The sequence below is a fragment of the Odocoileus virginianus genome, chromosome 17 (assembly GCF_023699985.2).
Source record: "Odocoileus virginianus isolate 20LAN1187 ecotype Illinois chromosome 17, Ovbor_1.2, whole genome shotgun sequence".
Taxonomy (NCBI): Eukaryota; Metazoa; Chordata; class Mammalia; order Artiodactyla; family Cervidae; genus Odocoileus; species Odocoileus virginianus.
In genome coordinates this window covers 27,201,448-27,219,218 of record NC_069690.1, presented here as the reverse complement: position 1 = coordinate 27,219,218, position 17,771 = coordinate 27,201,448, and the positions used below count along the sequence as shown (strand labels likewise).

The window sequence follows — 17,771 nt, the reverse complement described above, 5'->3', positions numbered from 1 at the left end:
CACTCACCTAGAGCCAGACATCCTGGAATGTGAAGTCAAGTGGGCCTTAGAAAGCATCACTATGAACAAAGCTAGTGGAGGTGATGGAATTCCAGTTGAGCTATTTCAAATCCTGAAAGATGATGCTGTGAAAGTGCTGCACTCAATATGCCAGCAAATTTGGAGAACTCAGCAGTGGCCACAGGACTGGAAAAGGTCAGTTTTCATTCCATTCCCAAAGAAAGGCAATCCCAAAGAATGCTCAAACTACTGCACAATTGCACTCATCTCACACGCTAGTAAAGTAATGCTCAAAATTCTCCAAGCCAGGCTTCAGCAATACGTGGACTGAGAACTTCCAGATGTTCAAGCTGGTTTTAGAAAAGGCAGAGGAACCAGAGATCAAATTGCCAATATCCGCTGGATCATCGAAAAAGCAAGAGAGTTCCAGAAAAACATCTATTTCTGCTTTATTGACTACACCAAAGCCTTCGACTGTGTGGATCACAATAAACTGTGGAAAATTCTGAAAGATATGGGAATACCAGACCACCTGACCTGCCTCTTGAGAAACCTGTATGCAGGTCAGGAAGTAACAGTCAGAACTGGACATGGAACAACAGACTGGTTCCAAATAGGAAAAGGAGTACGTCAAGGCTGTATATTGTCACCCTGCTTATTTAACTTATATGCAGAGTACATCATGAGAAACGCTGGGCTGGTAGAAGCACAAGCTGGAATCAAGACTGCTGGGAGAAATATCAATAACCTCAGATATGCAGATGACACCAACCTTATGGCAGAGAGTGAAGAGGAACTAAAAAGCCTCTTGATGAAAGTGAGAGAGGACAGTGAAAAAGTTGGCTTAAAGCTCAACATTCAGAAAACTAAGATCATGGCATCTGGTCCCATCACCTCATGGGAAATAGATGGGGAGACAGTGGAAACAGTGTCAGACTTAATTTTTCTGGGCTCCAAAATCACTGCAGATGGTGATTGCAGCCATGAAGTTAAAAGACGCTTACTCCTTGGAAGGAAAGTTATGACCAACCTAGGCAGCATATTAAAAAGCAGAGACATTACTTTGCCAACAAAGGTCCGTCTGGTCAAGGCTATGGTTTTTCCAGTGGTCATGTATGGATGTGAGAGTTGGACTGTGAAGAAAGCTGAGAGCCGAAGAATTGATGCTTTTGAACTGTGGTGTTGGAGAAGACTCTTGAGAGTCCCTTGCACTGCAAGGAGATCCAACCAGTCCATCCTAAAGGAGATCAGTCCTGGGTGTTCATTGGAAGGACTGATGCTGAAGCTGAAACTTCAGTACTTTGGCCACCTCATGAGAAGAGTTGACTCATTGGAAAAGACCCTGATGCTGGGAGGGATTGGGGGCAGGAGGAGGAGGGGATGACAGAGGATGAGATGGCTGAATGGCATCACTGACTCGATGGGCGTGAGTTTGAGTCAACTCCGGGAGTTGGTGATGGACAGGGAGGCCTGGCGTGCTGCAATTCATGGGGTCACAAAGAGTCAGATGCAACTGAGCGACTGAACTGAACTGTGGACACACAGGTTTGTCTTCTCTCTTGGTAGCATGTTACCACAAGGTCATGTGTGTGTGGCTACATGTGTTCATATATATATATATTCATATATACATGTTTATATATTTTTAAAGAAATTTTTTAATTACCCTACACTGGCCAACTAGCATGGCTACTGAGATCAAATGACATGGAGGTTAATGCCACTCACAGGGACTTCCCTGGTGGTCCAGCGGTTAAGAACCCACCTGCCGAAGCAAGCAACACTGGTACATCCTTGGTCCAGGAGGACCCCACACGCCACAGGGCAACTAAGCCCAGGCGCCACAACCACTGAGCCCTCACTCTAGAGCCCACGAGATGAAAACCACTGAAGCCCGCACACCCTAGAGCCCACGCTCCACAAGAAGAGAAGACGCCGCAAAGTGAATCCCGAGCCCCGTGACGAGCAGCTCCACTCACTGCAACTAGAGAAAGCCCGAGGCATCAATAAAGACCCAGCACAGCCGTAAATGCCACCACTCACAGACCTTGAGGCTGGAATCTCAGTTCGCTGACCTCTCCAAGCCTCAGTTTCTCCTACATAAAATGGGGTAATAATAGTACTTACTTCACCCAGGTAAATGAGGTGATTAAACAGCTAAGATTTGGGAAGACTGCTGAGCACGGAGCAGGCATTCTATAGATGTCATCTCCTTCTCCTTCACTTAGCCAGAATTGCTTTATCTTCACTCCTGAGTCTGGACCAAACTCTTCAAGGGGCAATACTTTTCTGATGGCCATTGACTCAAATGGCTGATCCTGGACAGCCCTACATCCTGTTTCACCCCATCTCTTGAAATCCAATTAGCAATCAATTAACAGACCTTGTCCTTACAAGTAGCCCGAGCTGCTCAGGTGATTGTGGTCGGGGATCCCAGCTCCCCACTCCCGCCCCCACGAACTCACAGGTCCCTTTCTCCTATACCAGGAGTAACAATGGCTCCCTTACTGGGACCCAGGGAACCACATCCTTCTCAGACAACCCTAAAAGGAGAAAAGGACGCGGGCTGTGCGGGCAGATCTTTTCAACATAACACTAAGCCACACAGCCACTGCTGTACGTCCAGAAGGTCACAGAGCATGTCCACCATTTTCCCCGTGTTGGTTGAGCTATTTCTGCTTGGGGAAGAAGTGGGGAGGTACTAAGAAGCTCCCCAACCTCAGAAGTCTCCCAGTGAACAAGGGGTCAGGAAGGCAAGCATGTTCCCCCACTGCTGCCTGAGCCCCAGCACCCCATCCCCAGGGCTCCCGCTCTCCAGTCAGCCCACCCCAAACAAACCAGATCCACTGCACCCTTGCACTCTGACCTCAAAAATTCAGCTAAAAAAAAAAAAAACCTCTGGTAAGAACTTCCCTGGGAGTCCAGTGGCTAAGACTCCATGCTCCGAATGCAGGGGGCTTGGGTTCAATCCCTCGTCAGGGAACTAGATCCCACATGTTGGAACTAAGAGTTCACATAGCCGTGACTAAAGAGCAAAGACCCTGCATGTCACAACCAAGACCTGGCACAAACAAAAAAAAATTTTTTTTAATTGTGATAAAGCACACATACAATTTACCATTTTTAAATGTACAATTCAGTGGCATTAAGTACATTCACAGTGTTTCTCATCACCACTCTCTAGTTCCAGAATCTTCCATCACCCCAAAAGGAATTCCTGCACCCATCAGTCACTCACTCCCCGTCTCTCCCTGCTCCCACTCCATGGCAACCCCAAATCTACTTTCTATCCCTGGATTTGCTTACTCTGGGCATTTTGTATAAACAGAATCATAGACTGTGTGGCCTTTTTAGTCTGGTTTCTTTCACTCAGCATAGTATTTTCAAGGTTTTAGCATTTAAATTCTAGCATTCAAGGTACTAGCATTCATACTTTCTTCTAGTATTTTCAACAGGTCCAGCCCATGCTGGTACTCCATCCCTTTTTATGGCTGCATGATATTCCATCATATGGACACAACACATGGAGTTTATCTGCTCTGCCACTTGTCCCAGTAAACAGCCATTGGGCTGTTTCCAGCTTTTGGCTATTGTGAAGTCAAGCCCTTTAACTGGTTTCCAGTCTTTAGGAAGGTCTTATGGTCTGTGAGGAGGCCACCTGGCTTCTGTCTTGGGCAGCCCCACCTGCTTCCAATCAAGGTCTTCCCAAGAGCCCTCCCTCTGGCTGACTCTCTGCACCCGTCCTCAAGTAAACCCACACTCCTGGTGAGGAACGGAGAGACTTTAGCCCAGCTCAGCCCCTCCCTCCATCTTCTTGTTGTTTAGTCACTAAGTTGTGTCCGACTCTCCTGTGAACCCAAGGACTGTAGCTCCCAGGCTCCTCTGTCCATGGGATTCTCCAGGCAAGAATACTGGAGTGGGTTGCCACTTCCTTCTCCAGAGGATCTTCCTGACCCAGGGATCAACACCCCGCCCCTCCACCTCCTGCATCAGCAGGCGGATTCTTTACCACTGAGCCACCAGGGAAGCATCTATATTTTCCATGCCATCCCATTGCCTTTTTTTTTTTTTCTACTGAGCACTTATAAGCCCACTGTCGAACCAGAGTCTTTACCCCGATCATCTCATTTAATCCCCACAATAACTGTACTCAACAGTGTTATCACTACCCAATTTCACAGCAGAGGAAATAAGATCAGGCAAAACTCCCAATTCAGTGCCCTTCACCCCCCAATCCCACCCCACCCCCACCCAAACACCAGCCAATGCTGCGTTCAAGTCTTAACCCCTCGCCTGGAATACCAAAGTCTAAAGTGAGAATAATCCAACCCTATCCAGCTACAGGTCTAGAAAAACCAAATTGTCTTCCGGGAAAAAAATAGAGGTGCTGCTGGGTCACCAGAGGTGACATCTCTAAGCCCACCCCTACCCCTCACACACACACACCCTTAAACACCCCCACACCTGGGAGCACCTGAGTTGGGGGGGTTGCTGGCTCATGTAGATTCAGCTGCCTGGCTCCCGTGAAGGACTGCTGGGGGTGGGGGGCCTTGGAAGTTACCCCTACCCCCGGGCTGGGCCGCTGGAGCAGTTGGCAGTGGGCACCATGTGGAGCCCCAAAAAGGGTAAGTGCAGCTGGGCTGCAGGGAGGACCCAAGACCAGCTGGGAGGTGGTGGGGGCCCAGGCGTTGGTTGTTCGCTCTCCTACCTCCATCCGGGGTCCAGCTTCCACTTGGATGACAGCCATGTCCCTTCAGACCTGGAGGCCAGCCCAAGCCAACAGTGCCTGGCCTTCTCAGAGGCCGCTCTGCCTGTCTCTGGTTTTCTGGTTCCCAAGGTGTCTACATTCTATTTCCAGTGGGGAGGCTCACCTGGGCCTGGTTTACACCAGGGAGAGCAGCAAAGGCTAGAAATCAGGCCCCACCTCCAGCCAGGTGTTAACTATTTACCTGCACCCTCTGCCCACGGGGACCTGCGAGGCTCGTGGGAGAAGCAGATCACCAGAGCGAGTAGGGGAGCGAGCAGGTGTTAGACACGGAAGAAGAAAGCTTAGCAGAAGTTCATTCCTCCCAGGAGACGCAGGGCAGGGAGGCCCAGGACCAGTGGTCCCATCCTTTCATCCTTCAAGGAGGCAGAAGACAGCAGTCTTTGCTCTGTTCAAGGCTTCACAGTCAATGCTGGATCAACCCCAGATCTCCTGGCTTTGCTACTGCTACTGCTAAGTCACTCAGTCGTGTCCGACTCTGTACGACCCCATAGACAGCAGCCCACCAGGCTCCTCCGTCCATGGGATTTTCCAGCCAAGAGTATTGGAGTGGGGTGCCATTGCCTTCTCCATCCTGGCTTTGAGACAGCGCTTACTCCGCTAAACCCAGGGGCCTCTACAAACCAAACATGCAGATGGACCGATACCTTGGAGCTGATGCATGGTGAGGGGACGCAGGGGCAGAGGTCTCTACAACCACAAATCAGTGGGTTCAAAGTGGGTGGTCTTTATCTCCCTCCTAGCCCCAGGTCTCCCACAAGCACACAGTTACTTGCCTCCCTTCCCCCCAAAATGGGGTACCAGCTGGCTCAGCGAGCAGGTGGACAGCATTCCCGGAGAGAACTGGCCCTTCAAGGGGATGGGTGAGTTCAGGGTGAGGTTATGTCCATCAGCTTTCAGGACAAATTCTCGGCTTTATTAATTCTCCTTCGTTCCGCAGGCAAAAGTAAACAAGCTTTTCTCAGGCAGCCCAGCATGGAGGCCTTCCCTATTCAAACACTGCAAGAATCGACAGGCTTGGATGGACTGAGCTCCCAGGCCCCGCTTCCCAGGGGGCCCCCTGGCCTCCTGCCCACAACTTCCCTCCTGCTGAGATGAGGCAAGCAAGGCCTTTGTGGAGGCAAACCCCAGAGTCCCAGAGCCTATGATCCGGATCTGGCCCAAGTTCCCTGGGGAGAGCATGAGAGATCCTGGGCATCCGGAGACCCAGAGAAGGTCACAACGGGTCTGGCCAAGGACCCAGCATCTCGACAGGCATCACACGTGCTCACCTAGCCCCTTGGTGGAGGAAGCGCTTTGTTCAGGGTGTTCGTTGACTGTTTGCTTCCACTGAAATCATGTTTTCCAAAGTCCAGAAGAAAGAAAGGAAATAAACAGTAACAAAACCAAAGGAATGAGAAAACTTAACTGAGAATTGGTAAAGTTTTTTCAAAGGAAGATGCTACAACTTAGTTGCCCAGGAATCTTTTGTCTGATTGAGCTTTATACCAGCTTCTCGTGGCCTGTAGAGAAATCTCATGAGTTGTCTTTTGCTTCTCCTCTATTCCATTTGCACATTTCTAATTTGGAAGGAAAAAGTCAAAAACCACCACGAGAAACCTAAAATCAAGGTTCCAAGGACCAGAAAAGTGGGAGACGAGAGTGAGAGACCATGAAGATCTGCCTTGACCTTGGATGGGCTGTGTTCTCAGCCCGAGGAGCTCATCCTGGTGAGCTTTGCTGGGGCTCATGTCACAGCAAAAGCAAGAAGCAGGACTCCATGACTTGAAAGTGTCTTCTCGCTTCTCAACTGCTCTGAAAGGGAAAGTTGCTCAGTCGTGTCTGACTCTTGGCAACCCCATGGACTATATAGTCCATGGAATTCTCCAGGCCAGAATACTGGAGTGGGTAGCCTATCCCTTCTCCAGGGGCTCTTCCCGACCCAGGAATCAAACCGGAATCTCCTGCATCGCAGGAGGATTCTTTACCAACTGAGCTATCAGGGAAGCCCAGGAGCTGGATGAACTGGGGTTGTCCCTCTGAATCTGTTTTTTATCAAAGAGTGCCCTCCCAGGCACCCATGATGCTGTTTCATCCAGCCCCTTCCCAGCACAATTTCTCCTGTAAGTGTCCCTGAGACTCAACCAAAGGTGCTGAAAACCCAGCAACCTAAGTCCACTCTGTGTTTGGTTCTCCCCAGTGAGGCCTCCAGCACTCCCTGAAATTTTCTGTCCTTTCCTCTTTGAGGGCTGTTTGGTGACTATGAATATCCAAGTCCTGAATCCATTTTCTCAAGTTCCCAGGGATTGGCCGACACTCGAAACAATCCAGTCTATTCTAAAGCATTCAGGTGACCACGTGGGTACCCAGGCCTCCCCCACAGGCCAACCAGGAGAGGAGCAAAGGGGGCCCCCGAGTTGACCTTGATGTCCCCTGGGGGCCCCACTGTCACCATTCCTGCCCCCCATGCCCACTCCTACTCCAAGTTGTTTTAGTCACTAAGTCATATCCAACTCTTTTGAGACCCCACGGACTACAGCCTGCCAGGCTTCTCTGTCCGTGGGATTTCCCAGGCAAGAATACTGGAGTCGGTTGCCATTTCCCTCTCCAAAGGAGCTTCCAGACCCGGGGACTGAACCGTGTGTCCTGGGCCTCCTGCACTGGCAGGCGAATTCTCTACCACTGAACCACCTGGAAAGCTCCCTCCTCCAAGTACCAGTACGCAAAAGCCCCATGTGACCCCAGGCCCACGGCACTGGGTACAGCCTGACCTGCTTTCCACCCGGTGCCCCCTCCAGCCAGGCTCTGAGTCCTCTCTGTGCCCAAAGCCAGGTTTGGGTGACCCTTCTTGTACCAAGGATTGGTGACATCCATGGGTCCTTTCTCATAGTAATATTTCTAAATGCAGAAATAAAATCCACAGGACTACAAAGGAAACTAATCAATACTGAAATACACTTACCCAAATATTTTCAAAACCCCAGATTTATGGTACAGTGATGTAATGTATGTGTTTCTTTATTAATGATTATAAATCAAGATCCCACAGCGGGGCTGGTAACTTTCATCATTTTTAAGCAATTAACAAGCATAAATAATATTTCATGATACCTGCACCAACTCTAACATGATGTGAAAACAGCTGGGATTTCTGCAGGTGGCCAAATCTCCAATGTTGCTGACCCGGCTGTGGTTTGTGGTCCACCTTTGCAATGGAGGAAACTCTTTTTTTGGGGGGCCACACAGCATGCGAGATTTTAGTTCCCATCCGGGGACAGAACCCATGTCCCCTGCAGTACAAGTGCAGAGTCCAAACCACTGGACCACCAGGGAAGTTCTTTTTTTTTTTTTTTCTTTTTGGAAACTCTTGATTTCAGTTAGACAGAAGGGACAATGAGAGCGTGAGTCTCTTCCGGTCCCGATTCATACCCCTCCTCATTCTGTTTGTGGACCCCAGTGCTCTAAGAATGTCCTTTCCATCCCCACCACCCATCTCCTTCCCTTTCTGCAAGGAGGAATTTACAGGTCCCTGGCTTGGAAGACAGCTTCTTCCCCTCACTGGCTGAGCAGGAGGACCGTGGCTTTGAGGGTCCCAGGCTTGGAAGAGAAGCTAGCCCTAGGCACTAATAAAGCCTCCTCCCCTTTATTCTTAGAAGGGACATCATCGCAGAAAATGCCATGTGGCTCCATCTTGCTCAGTGCTGCCCAGGGGAACCACTGATACCAGCCCGTGCCCCAGTGGTGGTTCAAAGGAGTCTGGTCCCTCTAACCCCACCTCCCCAGCCCCCAGCACACCCCACAGCAAAAGCAGGAAAGCAGCAAAGGGACCGCTTACCTTCGGGCTCCTCCACGCTGCTGGCTGCAGTGGTCGGCGGTGCCACAGGGATCTCTTTATGGGGTTCAGGGTGGAGGGAAAGGGAAACGAGGTCAGAACACGTTAGTTTTGACCTTAGAGAAGAAAAAGCACAGTGCAGATTCCTCCCAACGTCCCTGGGCCCTCCCTCCTGGTCCCACTCTTCACCCCGGGAGATGACGGTCAGGTAGGAAGGGAAAGCCTGGTGTAGGGGCCAGGCCACCCTATTCTCGGCTGGAAGCTGTCCCTCCACCTGGCAGAGACTGGAGGAGGGGAAGGCAGGACTCCGCCCCCTCTGCTGTCTGTGTGCCATCCACTCGCCTCGGGGCCGGGGACAGACAGAGGAGTCCTTAGGTCCCCCTTCCTCATCCTCGACAGACTCTGAGCTCAGAGTGACTCATGGGTGGGGAAGGTGTCCACGGCAGGGGTGGCATGTGAGGGTGCTAGGGGGTGTCTTCCACATGCAGAGAGGGGCCTGCACTCTGGCCTAGGTTCCCACGGGCTCACACCTCAAGAGCTAAGGTGTTTTCTCGGCAGGGAGAACAGACTGAGAATATGGAAGATCACAGGGCCAGACAGAAGTGTGCTCCATTCCTCTCCTACTGAGAACAGCAACGAGTTCCTACAAGCTCTGGTCCTGGGCTCAGAAAAGGTGAAGAGCTTCAGCCAGTCTCTAGGAAACACCCAGACTTCACGGCTCCAGCTTCTCTTTCTCTTCGTGTCGGCAGGAAGAGCTCACAGAAATCCCAGGAGGGAGATCCCGGGTCTCTAGGTGGTTGGCAGTGACGCTCACCCCCAGCATCAGCTCGCTTTTCAACAGGAAGGGAAAAGGTACAGAGCGTGTTGAAAAGCGAGATGCTTTCTCATCTCCCAAGGTTTCCATCCCTAATTCTGAAACATCAGCTCTACTTCCAGATCTTTCCCCTCAGGGATTTGAAATGTTGCTTCCAGCCATTCTGGGAACTCGACAGCTCCTGACACCCTCACAGGGAGACCTCGTTTGCTTCCCCTATGTTTTCACAAGCTCAAAGGGTGGGGCTGATCTCCTCCCAGCTTTCTAAAAACGTTCAGCTTTCTGGAGGGCTGGAAGAGAAGGATCCTCGCAAGCTGTGAGACCCGGACAATTAGACGTCGTGAAAGCCATCTCAACCTGCTCCACCCTGGATGGACACAGGTTCAATTTCCCGTGGTTCAGATTTGCATTATCCTCTGTTACCACGGCAACATCTCCTGGTCCTAAGACCTGCTGGAAGCCACACAGCCAGGAGTGTCCTGGACGTGCGCCACACTCAACTCAGGTGGGTGAGGTGTGGGATGTCGAAGACTCCGGCCCAGTGTGTGTGTGGAGGGGAGCGGATTCCCGGCAAGATCCAGGGGTCCGCTCCAAGGACTCCAAGCAGCTGCCTGGCCCCCAGCCTCCTGCTCTGCTTCAGGTTGTTTGTTCCAAGACCCTGGTATCTGACCTGAGAAGCTGGTGCCCACCCAGAGCTACAGGACACTGAAAACCATAAAGCAGGGGTGGGCCGACTTCTCCAGCAAAGGACCAGCTAGGAAACGTTTCGGGCACTGCAGGTCACAGGGGCTCTGTCGCCACTACTCGGTTCTGATGTCACAGCCCCAGAGTGGCCACAGGCCACGTGAACAAGTGAGCCCGGCTGGGTCCCATTAAACTTTATTTACAGACGCTGAACTTTTCCTTTCATATCATGTTCACAAGTCATAAATTAGTAATCTTTTAATTTTTGTTTCAGTCATTTTTAAAAGGTTTTTTTAAAAAAAAAAACCCAGCCAGCCACACAAAACCAGGCAGTGAGCCAAATCCCCAGGCAGGGTGTGCTAAGCCCTGCTCCGGAGAGGCAGCCTCGTGCCTGGGGTCTGCCTCAGAGGCTGGGGTTCGCTCCTCATTCGTCCTCCCTTCTGGATTCAGGTGAGCCCTGGATTCAGAATCAAACAGGCTAAGGCCAGGGGCCAGTGCCCAGCCAGGCCTCTGGCGTCCACCAGGGCTAAGCCTCTGCTCATGACACCTGTGCGGTTTTAACATGTTAAAGCTCTCCCGAGCCAAGGAGCTGAGCCACTCCTGTTCCCTCCCCAAGTTCCAGCAACTAAGGGGCTGACCACTAGCCTGCAGGGGCCTCTGGAATCCTCAGAGGTGCTGCCATCCTTCCTAAAGACCGTGGGTGCCCCGCCCGGAGTCCGTTCTTTCTGCTCCAAATCTGCCAGGGCAGAGGGGCCTGGAATTCCCACAGCAGCAGCCCCTGATTCAGACCTCACTCCCAGCCCAGGCCCAGGGCCAAGGTGGATACGGGAAGAGGTAGATATGCTTCCCCTGGCACCCCCACCCTGGGAGCAGGAGACTGTCAGAACAGAGCCATGGACAGGCTGGCTCTGCTGAGACTCCCATAGGCTTGGGGGTCTCACACAGGTCCCCAGTGAGTGCAGAGATCCACCTCAATGAGAGCTACCCCCGCTGGCCACCAGACATGGGTGACCCCGAGCCCCCGCATGACCAGGAGGAGGGGCGCCCCGCGTACTTATGCAGGGGGCGATGGGTGAGCGGCTCTGCTGGTAGCCCTTGGCACAGCGGTTGCAGGTGATGCCGGTCACGCCGTCCTTGCAGGGACACTGGCCCGTGGTCTGGTTGCAGGTCTTGCCAGCAGCGCCCACGGGGTGGCAATCGCAGGCTGTGGGGAACACAAAACAGGGGGGGTGAAAGGGTGGGAGTGACCAGAGCCCACCCTCCTCCGAGGCCCTCCCCACCTAGCCAGAGCGCCCCCCCAGACTCCACCCCAGGGGAAGGGCTGAGCGGGGCGTGGGGAGTCAACCCATACACATTCCAGAAGCTCTGATCACTGACCACCTGCCTACCTGGAGACGGGAAACGAAAATCAGAATGGACCAACCAGAAAGGACAGTCCGGGCAGAGGAGTCAAGTCGGGGTGCCCTTCTGAAGGCCCAGGAGGAACACCTCACAGCCGGTGGCTGAGTGGGAGGGCAGGAGTCAGATTTGGGGGTACACCTGCCCTTGACAGGCTGCTTTGCGCCCTCTTGCTCCTCTGCCCCTAGCCAGCTCCTAGCGCCCAGGCATCCTTGCTGACCTCTGAGTGGGAGGGACAGGGTTTGGGGCCGGATGGAGCCCTGGGGTTTGCCAGCTCAGAGGGAGTCAGCAAGGAGTGTCCCTCCCCCAGGGCTGCTGCCCCCACTCTGCTCTATCCACCCAACCGGACTGGCAGGCAGGCAGTCTTAGACTCAGGCTTCTGGATCACCAAATCCATCAACTGTAGCCCTAGGAAGACTCACAACTATCCTTCAGTTAAAGGCCCTGATGAAATTTAAAGACTTGGAGGTGAAGGAACCACCCCCACCCAGGGCCTTGCAGAAAAGGACTGGCCAAGCTGGGAAGTGCCACGAGGCCCTGGTTCTCAGTTCAAGGGCTGCTGCACCCCACACCCCTCCTCCAGGTTTGCAATGGGCTAAAGAGCTGCAGTTGCCCACCTCGTCACACTGCACCCCAAGGTTCCCTCCCTATTTCCAGGACCCAGTGACAAAACAACCAGAGGAGTTTAAGGGGACACGCCCCCTATTATGGGCTGAATGACTGCATCCCCCCTGCACATTCACATGTTGAAAGCTAACCCCCATGTGATGGCATTAGGAGGCAGAGCCCTTGGAGGTAATCAGGTAGATGAGGTCATGTGGGTGGGACCCTCATGGTGCGATCAGCACCCTCAGAAGACGAGGAAGAGAGAAAGAGCTCTTGGTACAAGCACACAGCAAAAAGGTGGTTGTCAGAAAATCAGGAAGCAACCTCCATCTGACACTAGATCAGCAGGCACCTCCATCCTGGGCTTCTCTGCCTCCAAAGTCCTGATAAGTATCTGTGGTTTAAGTCACCCCATCTACAGTGTGTGGCTACAGAGGACTAGTGTATTGTGCTACATGTACTCAGTTTGTCTGACTCTGTGTGGCCCCGTGGACTGTAGCCCAGCAGGCTCCTTTGTCCATGGGATTCTCCAGGCAAACATACTAGAGCGGGTTGTCATGCCCTTCTGTAGGGGGTCTTCCCAACCCAGGGATTGAACCCACGTCTCTTATGTCTCCTGCATGAGCATGCAGGTTCTTTACCACTAGTGTCACCTGGGAACTCGATGCCCATTAACTCCACGAGGCTTGAGCAAGAACTGCGGTATCTGCAAACACAGGACACCTGCCTCCCTGGACCTAGGCAGTGGACTCAGCGTGGGCAGAGAAGGGGAGGCAGGAAGGAGGCCAATGCTCTCGCCCACTCTGCTGGGGTCTCCCTGGCCCTCCCCCCAGGGAAGAGAAGCCTGGAGAGGGTGAGGAGTTTTCTGCAGGAGGGCGACCTGCTGCAAGTTCACGTGGTGCCGGAGCTGCTCTGTTTCTATTCCAAATGGGAAAAAAGTATCCAAGGGAATAAGTGAGAGCAGCGCTCCCCAAAGAGCTACGCTAACACCTCCCCAGCGGGTGCCGCTCAGCATAAGGGCGCCAGGCCGCGGGTGAAGACCCGGCCTCTCCCAGCTGGCCAGCCTCGGGCCCAGGAGGGGCTCAGGAGGAGAATTAGGAAGAGGAAGGCGGAGGGGCGAGGGTGCAGAAAGGACAGGAATGTGAGGAATTGCTTGTTGAAGTTGTGTCTGGACACGTGAGAGCTTCTGGAAACCCTGGGAGTACGGGTCTAGGGGAGGAGGAGGCATGGGGCAGGGTGCTCCAAGCCAGGTGAGGGGAGGGCAGGGGACAAGGTCTAGGGGAGGAAATGGAACTGTCCCAATCCCGCCCCTGTGAACAGCAGCAAACCTTCTATTAGAAACGTCTGTCAAATCCATCCTAAATTCAAGTTCATTTTCCAATGTTTTTTTCTTTTTCTTCCCTCTTTTCTTTCACTCAGCCTTGAAGCGCACTGTGGATGATGCTATGAAGAGGGGATGGTTGGAAGTGACCAATGACCTTAGATCCATCCCTATGACAGGAAGGGCGATGGGCCACTGTGGCTTCTCTGAGCTGGCCTGGTGACAGCAAAGGCCAAGCACAGGCCCCTGGCGTCCCGAGCCCCTGGTGCAGGCGTGGGCACCACCAGGCGGATATGGACTCCCCAGGCTCCTGCCAGCTGACCTCCCTTGGCCAGCTTCACAAGCCTGCTGGTAATCCTGAAACCCACGCCAAGACATCCTCCCCTCCGTGCTGACGGAATACAGCTGCGTGCCAGTGACTTCTGGGCCTTGGATTCAGCAGGGAGGAGGTCACCAAAGGTTGCACGGTCACTGGAGGGTCCAAGCCAAGTCACCCACAGGCCCAAGTCATCTCCACCAAGGCAGGAGCTGGCCCAGAGCAGAATCTAGGGGGAGCAGAGTGCATTGCCCTCGCCTGAGGCCCCTCAAAGCTGGGGACCCCTCGGCCCCCTGGGGTTGATGAGCTGTCAGGGAGGAGCCGGGCGCCAGCTGAGATGGGCAGAGCTGAGGGCCATCCTCGGTGATGGCAGGGCAGTGCGTCTGCTTCATGGAGCAGGCACGTCCTTAGGCCCAGCCTTTGGTTACAGGAGGGGGCTCTTTGCTGTGCAGTTTCCAAATCATTCTCTCAAGATCCTGCAAAGACTCTGAGCAACTGGCCCTTGGTCTGAGAGAAGCAGCGGGCTGACTGTGCTTCACGCAAATCACTGTTACAGGAAGAGAAGTCAGCAGGGTCCCAGAGGGTCCAGGGTGAGTGGCGGTAAGTGGAAGGCTACTCAGGTCACTGCCTTGGTGGGGGGACCATCCTCAGAGGTGGAGCGCTCCTGCAGCACAGCCCTGCCACTCGGACCCCTGAGCACTCCCACATGCCGTCCTTCTGGTCCTCCCACCAGCCTGTGAAATTAGCATGACTATACCGAAGAGGCCAGGAGTGGGGAGACAGAAAGGGCCTGATCTCTTGAGCAAGTCACCAAGGGCCTTCACCATCTCCTGTGTGTCCCCCAGCACTTCCCATTCTGCAAGGAGAAATACACCCTTCCCTGTTGAAACCAAGGTCAGGTGGCATCTCTTACGTGAGGCCAAATGCAGGCCCAACACAGACACTTGCATTGCACTCATTCTCAATTCACAGCTAAATGGCCGCAAAGTAAAGACTTTTCCTCAAACCCCATGATTAAGGAAAGCTAAGTTATATCCTCTGGGCAAAGAAGGATGAGCTTCAAGGTGTGGGGAGAACTGATGAATGACAGCAGCCCACAGTGGGTTCTCTACAACCCTGGACAAGAGAATCCAGCTAGCAATGCACACAGGAAGACGGTCTGAGCTGCCCACCGGTTAAACAGGAGACTCCGGCCCTGGCTCTTAGAGAAAGAAAGCCAAAGGGACTGTGCTGTATTCCCCCAAACCCGAAACACACCCAGACACACAAACACACATAGATTCCTACAACTCTCAGACACACAAGCGCACACGGCACCACAGGGGGCAGGGAGAGGATGAGGGCAGGCTGAGCTGCGAGGATGTGGACGTGAGCAAGGAGAAGTCTCCTCCTTGGTGGGGGGTCTGGTTAAAGGGACAAAGTAAGAGCCTCCCGGATTCTTCCAAGAACAGGCTCTGGGTCAGAATGTCTTCTCCTGCAGGAAGCCCGGTTCGGTGACTCCCGTTTCCCTGGATGTCAGCCACTCCGCTCGGAGGAGGTCAGGCCCTTCCCTGGCAAGTCATCATCTGCACGCAGCAGGCAGAACCTGGCCCTGGGAAACAATCCACCAGAGAGTTTTTCCATGAAGAGGAAGGTGAGGCTAGGAGGAAGCCCAAGGCCCTGAGAAGGCAGCCGGATTAGGTTTCTCATGAACACATGGGTTGGATGGTAGCCCGATGGCGCAGAGGAGAAGCCAGACTGTCCTTGCTTGGGGTCATCAGCCAGATATGAACAGCTTAGGACACACAGATGGTTTCAGATGGGTGTCAAGAGACCCAGGTCTGATCCTGCCCTGCCAGTAATGCGCTGTGACCCTGGGCTAGTGCCTCGCTCTCTCTGAGTCTTAGGTAGCTCATCTCTAAGACCAGATGTTTATACTTGCACTAAAGTTGCTTCCAACTAAACAGGCTAATATCCATGGCAGTGTCCTGGCCCCTGGGACCGTTACCCCCACTGCTGCAGTCCACTGCCATGTCCCAGCTCAGGGGACCAGGAACACGCTCCTGCCGCAAGGCATGCCAGGCCCTCACTCCATACCCATGGGGCACCCTGTCCAACACCATGAACTGCTGCACTGGGCTGGACTCTCGTCTCTGAGATCCATGTTGCCAGCTACGAGAAGTGCACTGGGGTTATCGAGGGCCCCTACAAAGCTGACCGGGAAGGCAGGCAGCCCTGATCCTCCTCTGCAGTGAGGCCCCTGTCCTGACGCCTGGCAAACCCAGATCTGTTCTCAGACCCTAGGGCTTTGCCTTTTCAGAATATCTTATTCTGGGATTTATGGAATGTAAAGTGTATGGAGGTGCAGGATGTATGGTGGATGGACGCATACGGCAGGTAATCTTTTGAAATTGGCCTCCTTTATGCGCAGTGTGTCTTCCCAGGTGGCGCTAGTGGTAAAGAACCGAGCTGCCAATGCAGGAGATGTAAAAGACATGGGTTTGTTCCATCCCTGGGTTCAGAAGATTCCCTGGAGCAGGAAATGGCAATCTATTCCAGTATTCTTGCCTGGAGAATCCCATGGACAGAGGCGCCTCAAGGGCTATGTCCATAAGGCTGCAAAGAGTCAGACACGACTGACGCAACTTATTGCACACACATGCCCAGTGCGTTTGAAATGCATCCGTGTTGCCAAGTCAGTCAACAGCGTGTCCATTTGCATCACGTAGTCGGATTCCACAGTACGCACATACCACTGATTGTTTGACCATTCACCCGCCAAAGCACAGTTGGGCTGTGTCCAGTTTTTGCCAGTTGTGAATAATGCTTTTATCAACATCCATGTGCTGTTTTTTGTGTGAACACAGATTTCATTTCTCTGGGATAAACATCAAGAGGAAGCATTGCTTGGTATTATGGCAGCTCTATGCTTCACTTCTCCCTGGTGGCTCAGCAGTGAAAAATCCACCTGCCAATGCAGGAGACGTGGGTTCAATTCCTGGGTTGGGAAAATCTCCTGGAGAAGGAAATGGCAACCCACTCCAGTATTCTTGCCTGGGAAATCCCAAGGACAGAGAAGCCTGGAGATCTACAGTCCATGGGGTCACAAAGAGTTGGGCACGACTTAGCGATTGAACAATAGGTGGGTGGTGGCATCTCGCCATGGTTCTAGTCTATGTAGAAGAATGATGCAGAAGAATGATGGTTGAGGTATTTATCCGCCATCCCTGTATCTTCACCAACTATCTGTTCAAGTATTCTGCCCATTTCTAGCTGAGTGGTTGGTATTGCCTTATTGTGCAGTTTTGAGAGTTCTCCACATAAGCTGGATTCAAGTCCTTGGTCGGATATGGGATGCACAAATACTTCTCCCTATCTGCTCCTTCACAGCAGAAGCTTCTTACGAGGCAAGCCATGAGCATCAGTCTGGTCACTGATCCTCAGCCTTCCTGGTGGCTTCCGTGGCTCTCAGAACTGGCCCCTTCCTTTACTTCCCTTCTGACCCAGGGCCCTCCAGCCCTTTCCTGCTTTCAGGCATGGGTACTGCTCCTCGGTGTCCCCATGGCTGTTTGCCCCTGAACCCCAGGTCTCATCTCAAAGTCCATCCCATCCTCAGACAGGTCCTCACAGGATGCCCTGCAAAGCAGCCCCCCTCCCACCTGCCAGTTACACTATTTCCAGCTTATTTATTTCCTCCATGTAACTCACCACAATCTGTAATAATCCTCTGCTTACTTTTTCTCCTTTATCATCAACCTCCCTCCAGAACACAAGTTCCAGAGGACCCTGTCCGTGCTGGTCACCACTCGACCCCCAGTTCCCGTGTGGGGCAGGAGATCCATGGACACGGGTTCAATCAGTGCACACGCTCAGGGCCACTGTGCCGCCCACCCTGTGGGAAGAGGCTGTTTCATGGACCCTGAATCTGGAGGAGAGGAGGAGGGACACACAGGAAAGACCCTCCCCTCACATCTGAGATCACTAGCAACTGCAATAACGGACTCTCCCCACTTCCAAATTCTCCATGCTAATGAGGGATGAGAATAATTTAAATCCACAGGTAATCCGCAAACTTCA

At 52.9% G+C, this 17,771-nt stretch overlaps 1 protein-coding gene across 3 annotated transcripts in view; it reads right to left on the bottom strand.

Moving 5' to 3' along the window:
- Window positions 1–17,771, bottom strand: part of NTN1 (netrin 1) — a 207,820-nt gene that overhangs the window by 48,223 nt on the left and 141,826 nt on the right. For 2 of the 3 annotated variants that reach the window (XM_070479086.1, XM_070479087.1), the window contains exons 4-5: window positions 11,129–11,278; window positions 8,580–8,633 (exon numbers count right to left, since the gene is read on the bottom strand). In XM_070479086.1, the coding sequence (XP_070335187.1) occupies window positions 8,580–8,633; window positions 11,129–11,278 (204 nt within the window). Of the gene's footprint in view, window positions 1–7,518; window positions 7,950–8,579; window positions 8,634–11,128; window positions 11,279–17,771 lie in introns of those variants that run through there. The other variant, XM_070479088.1, reaches the window with a different exon arrangement.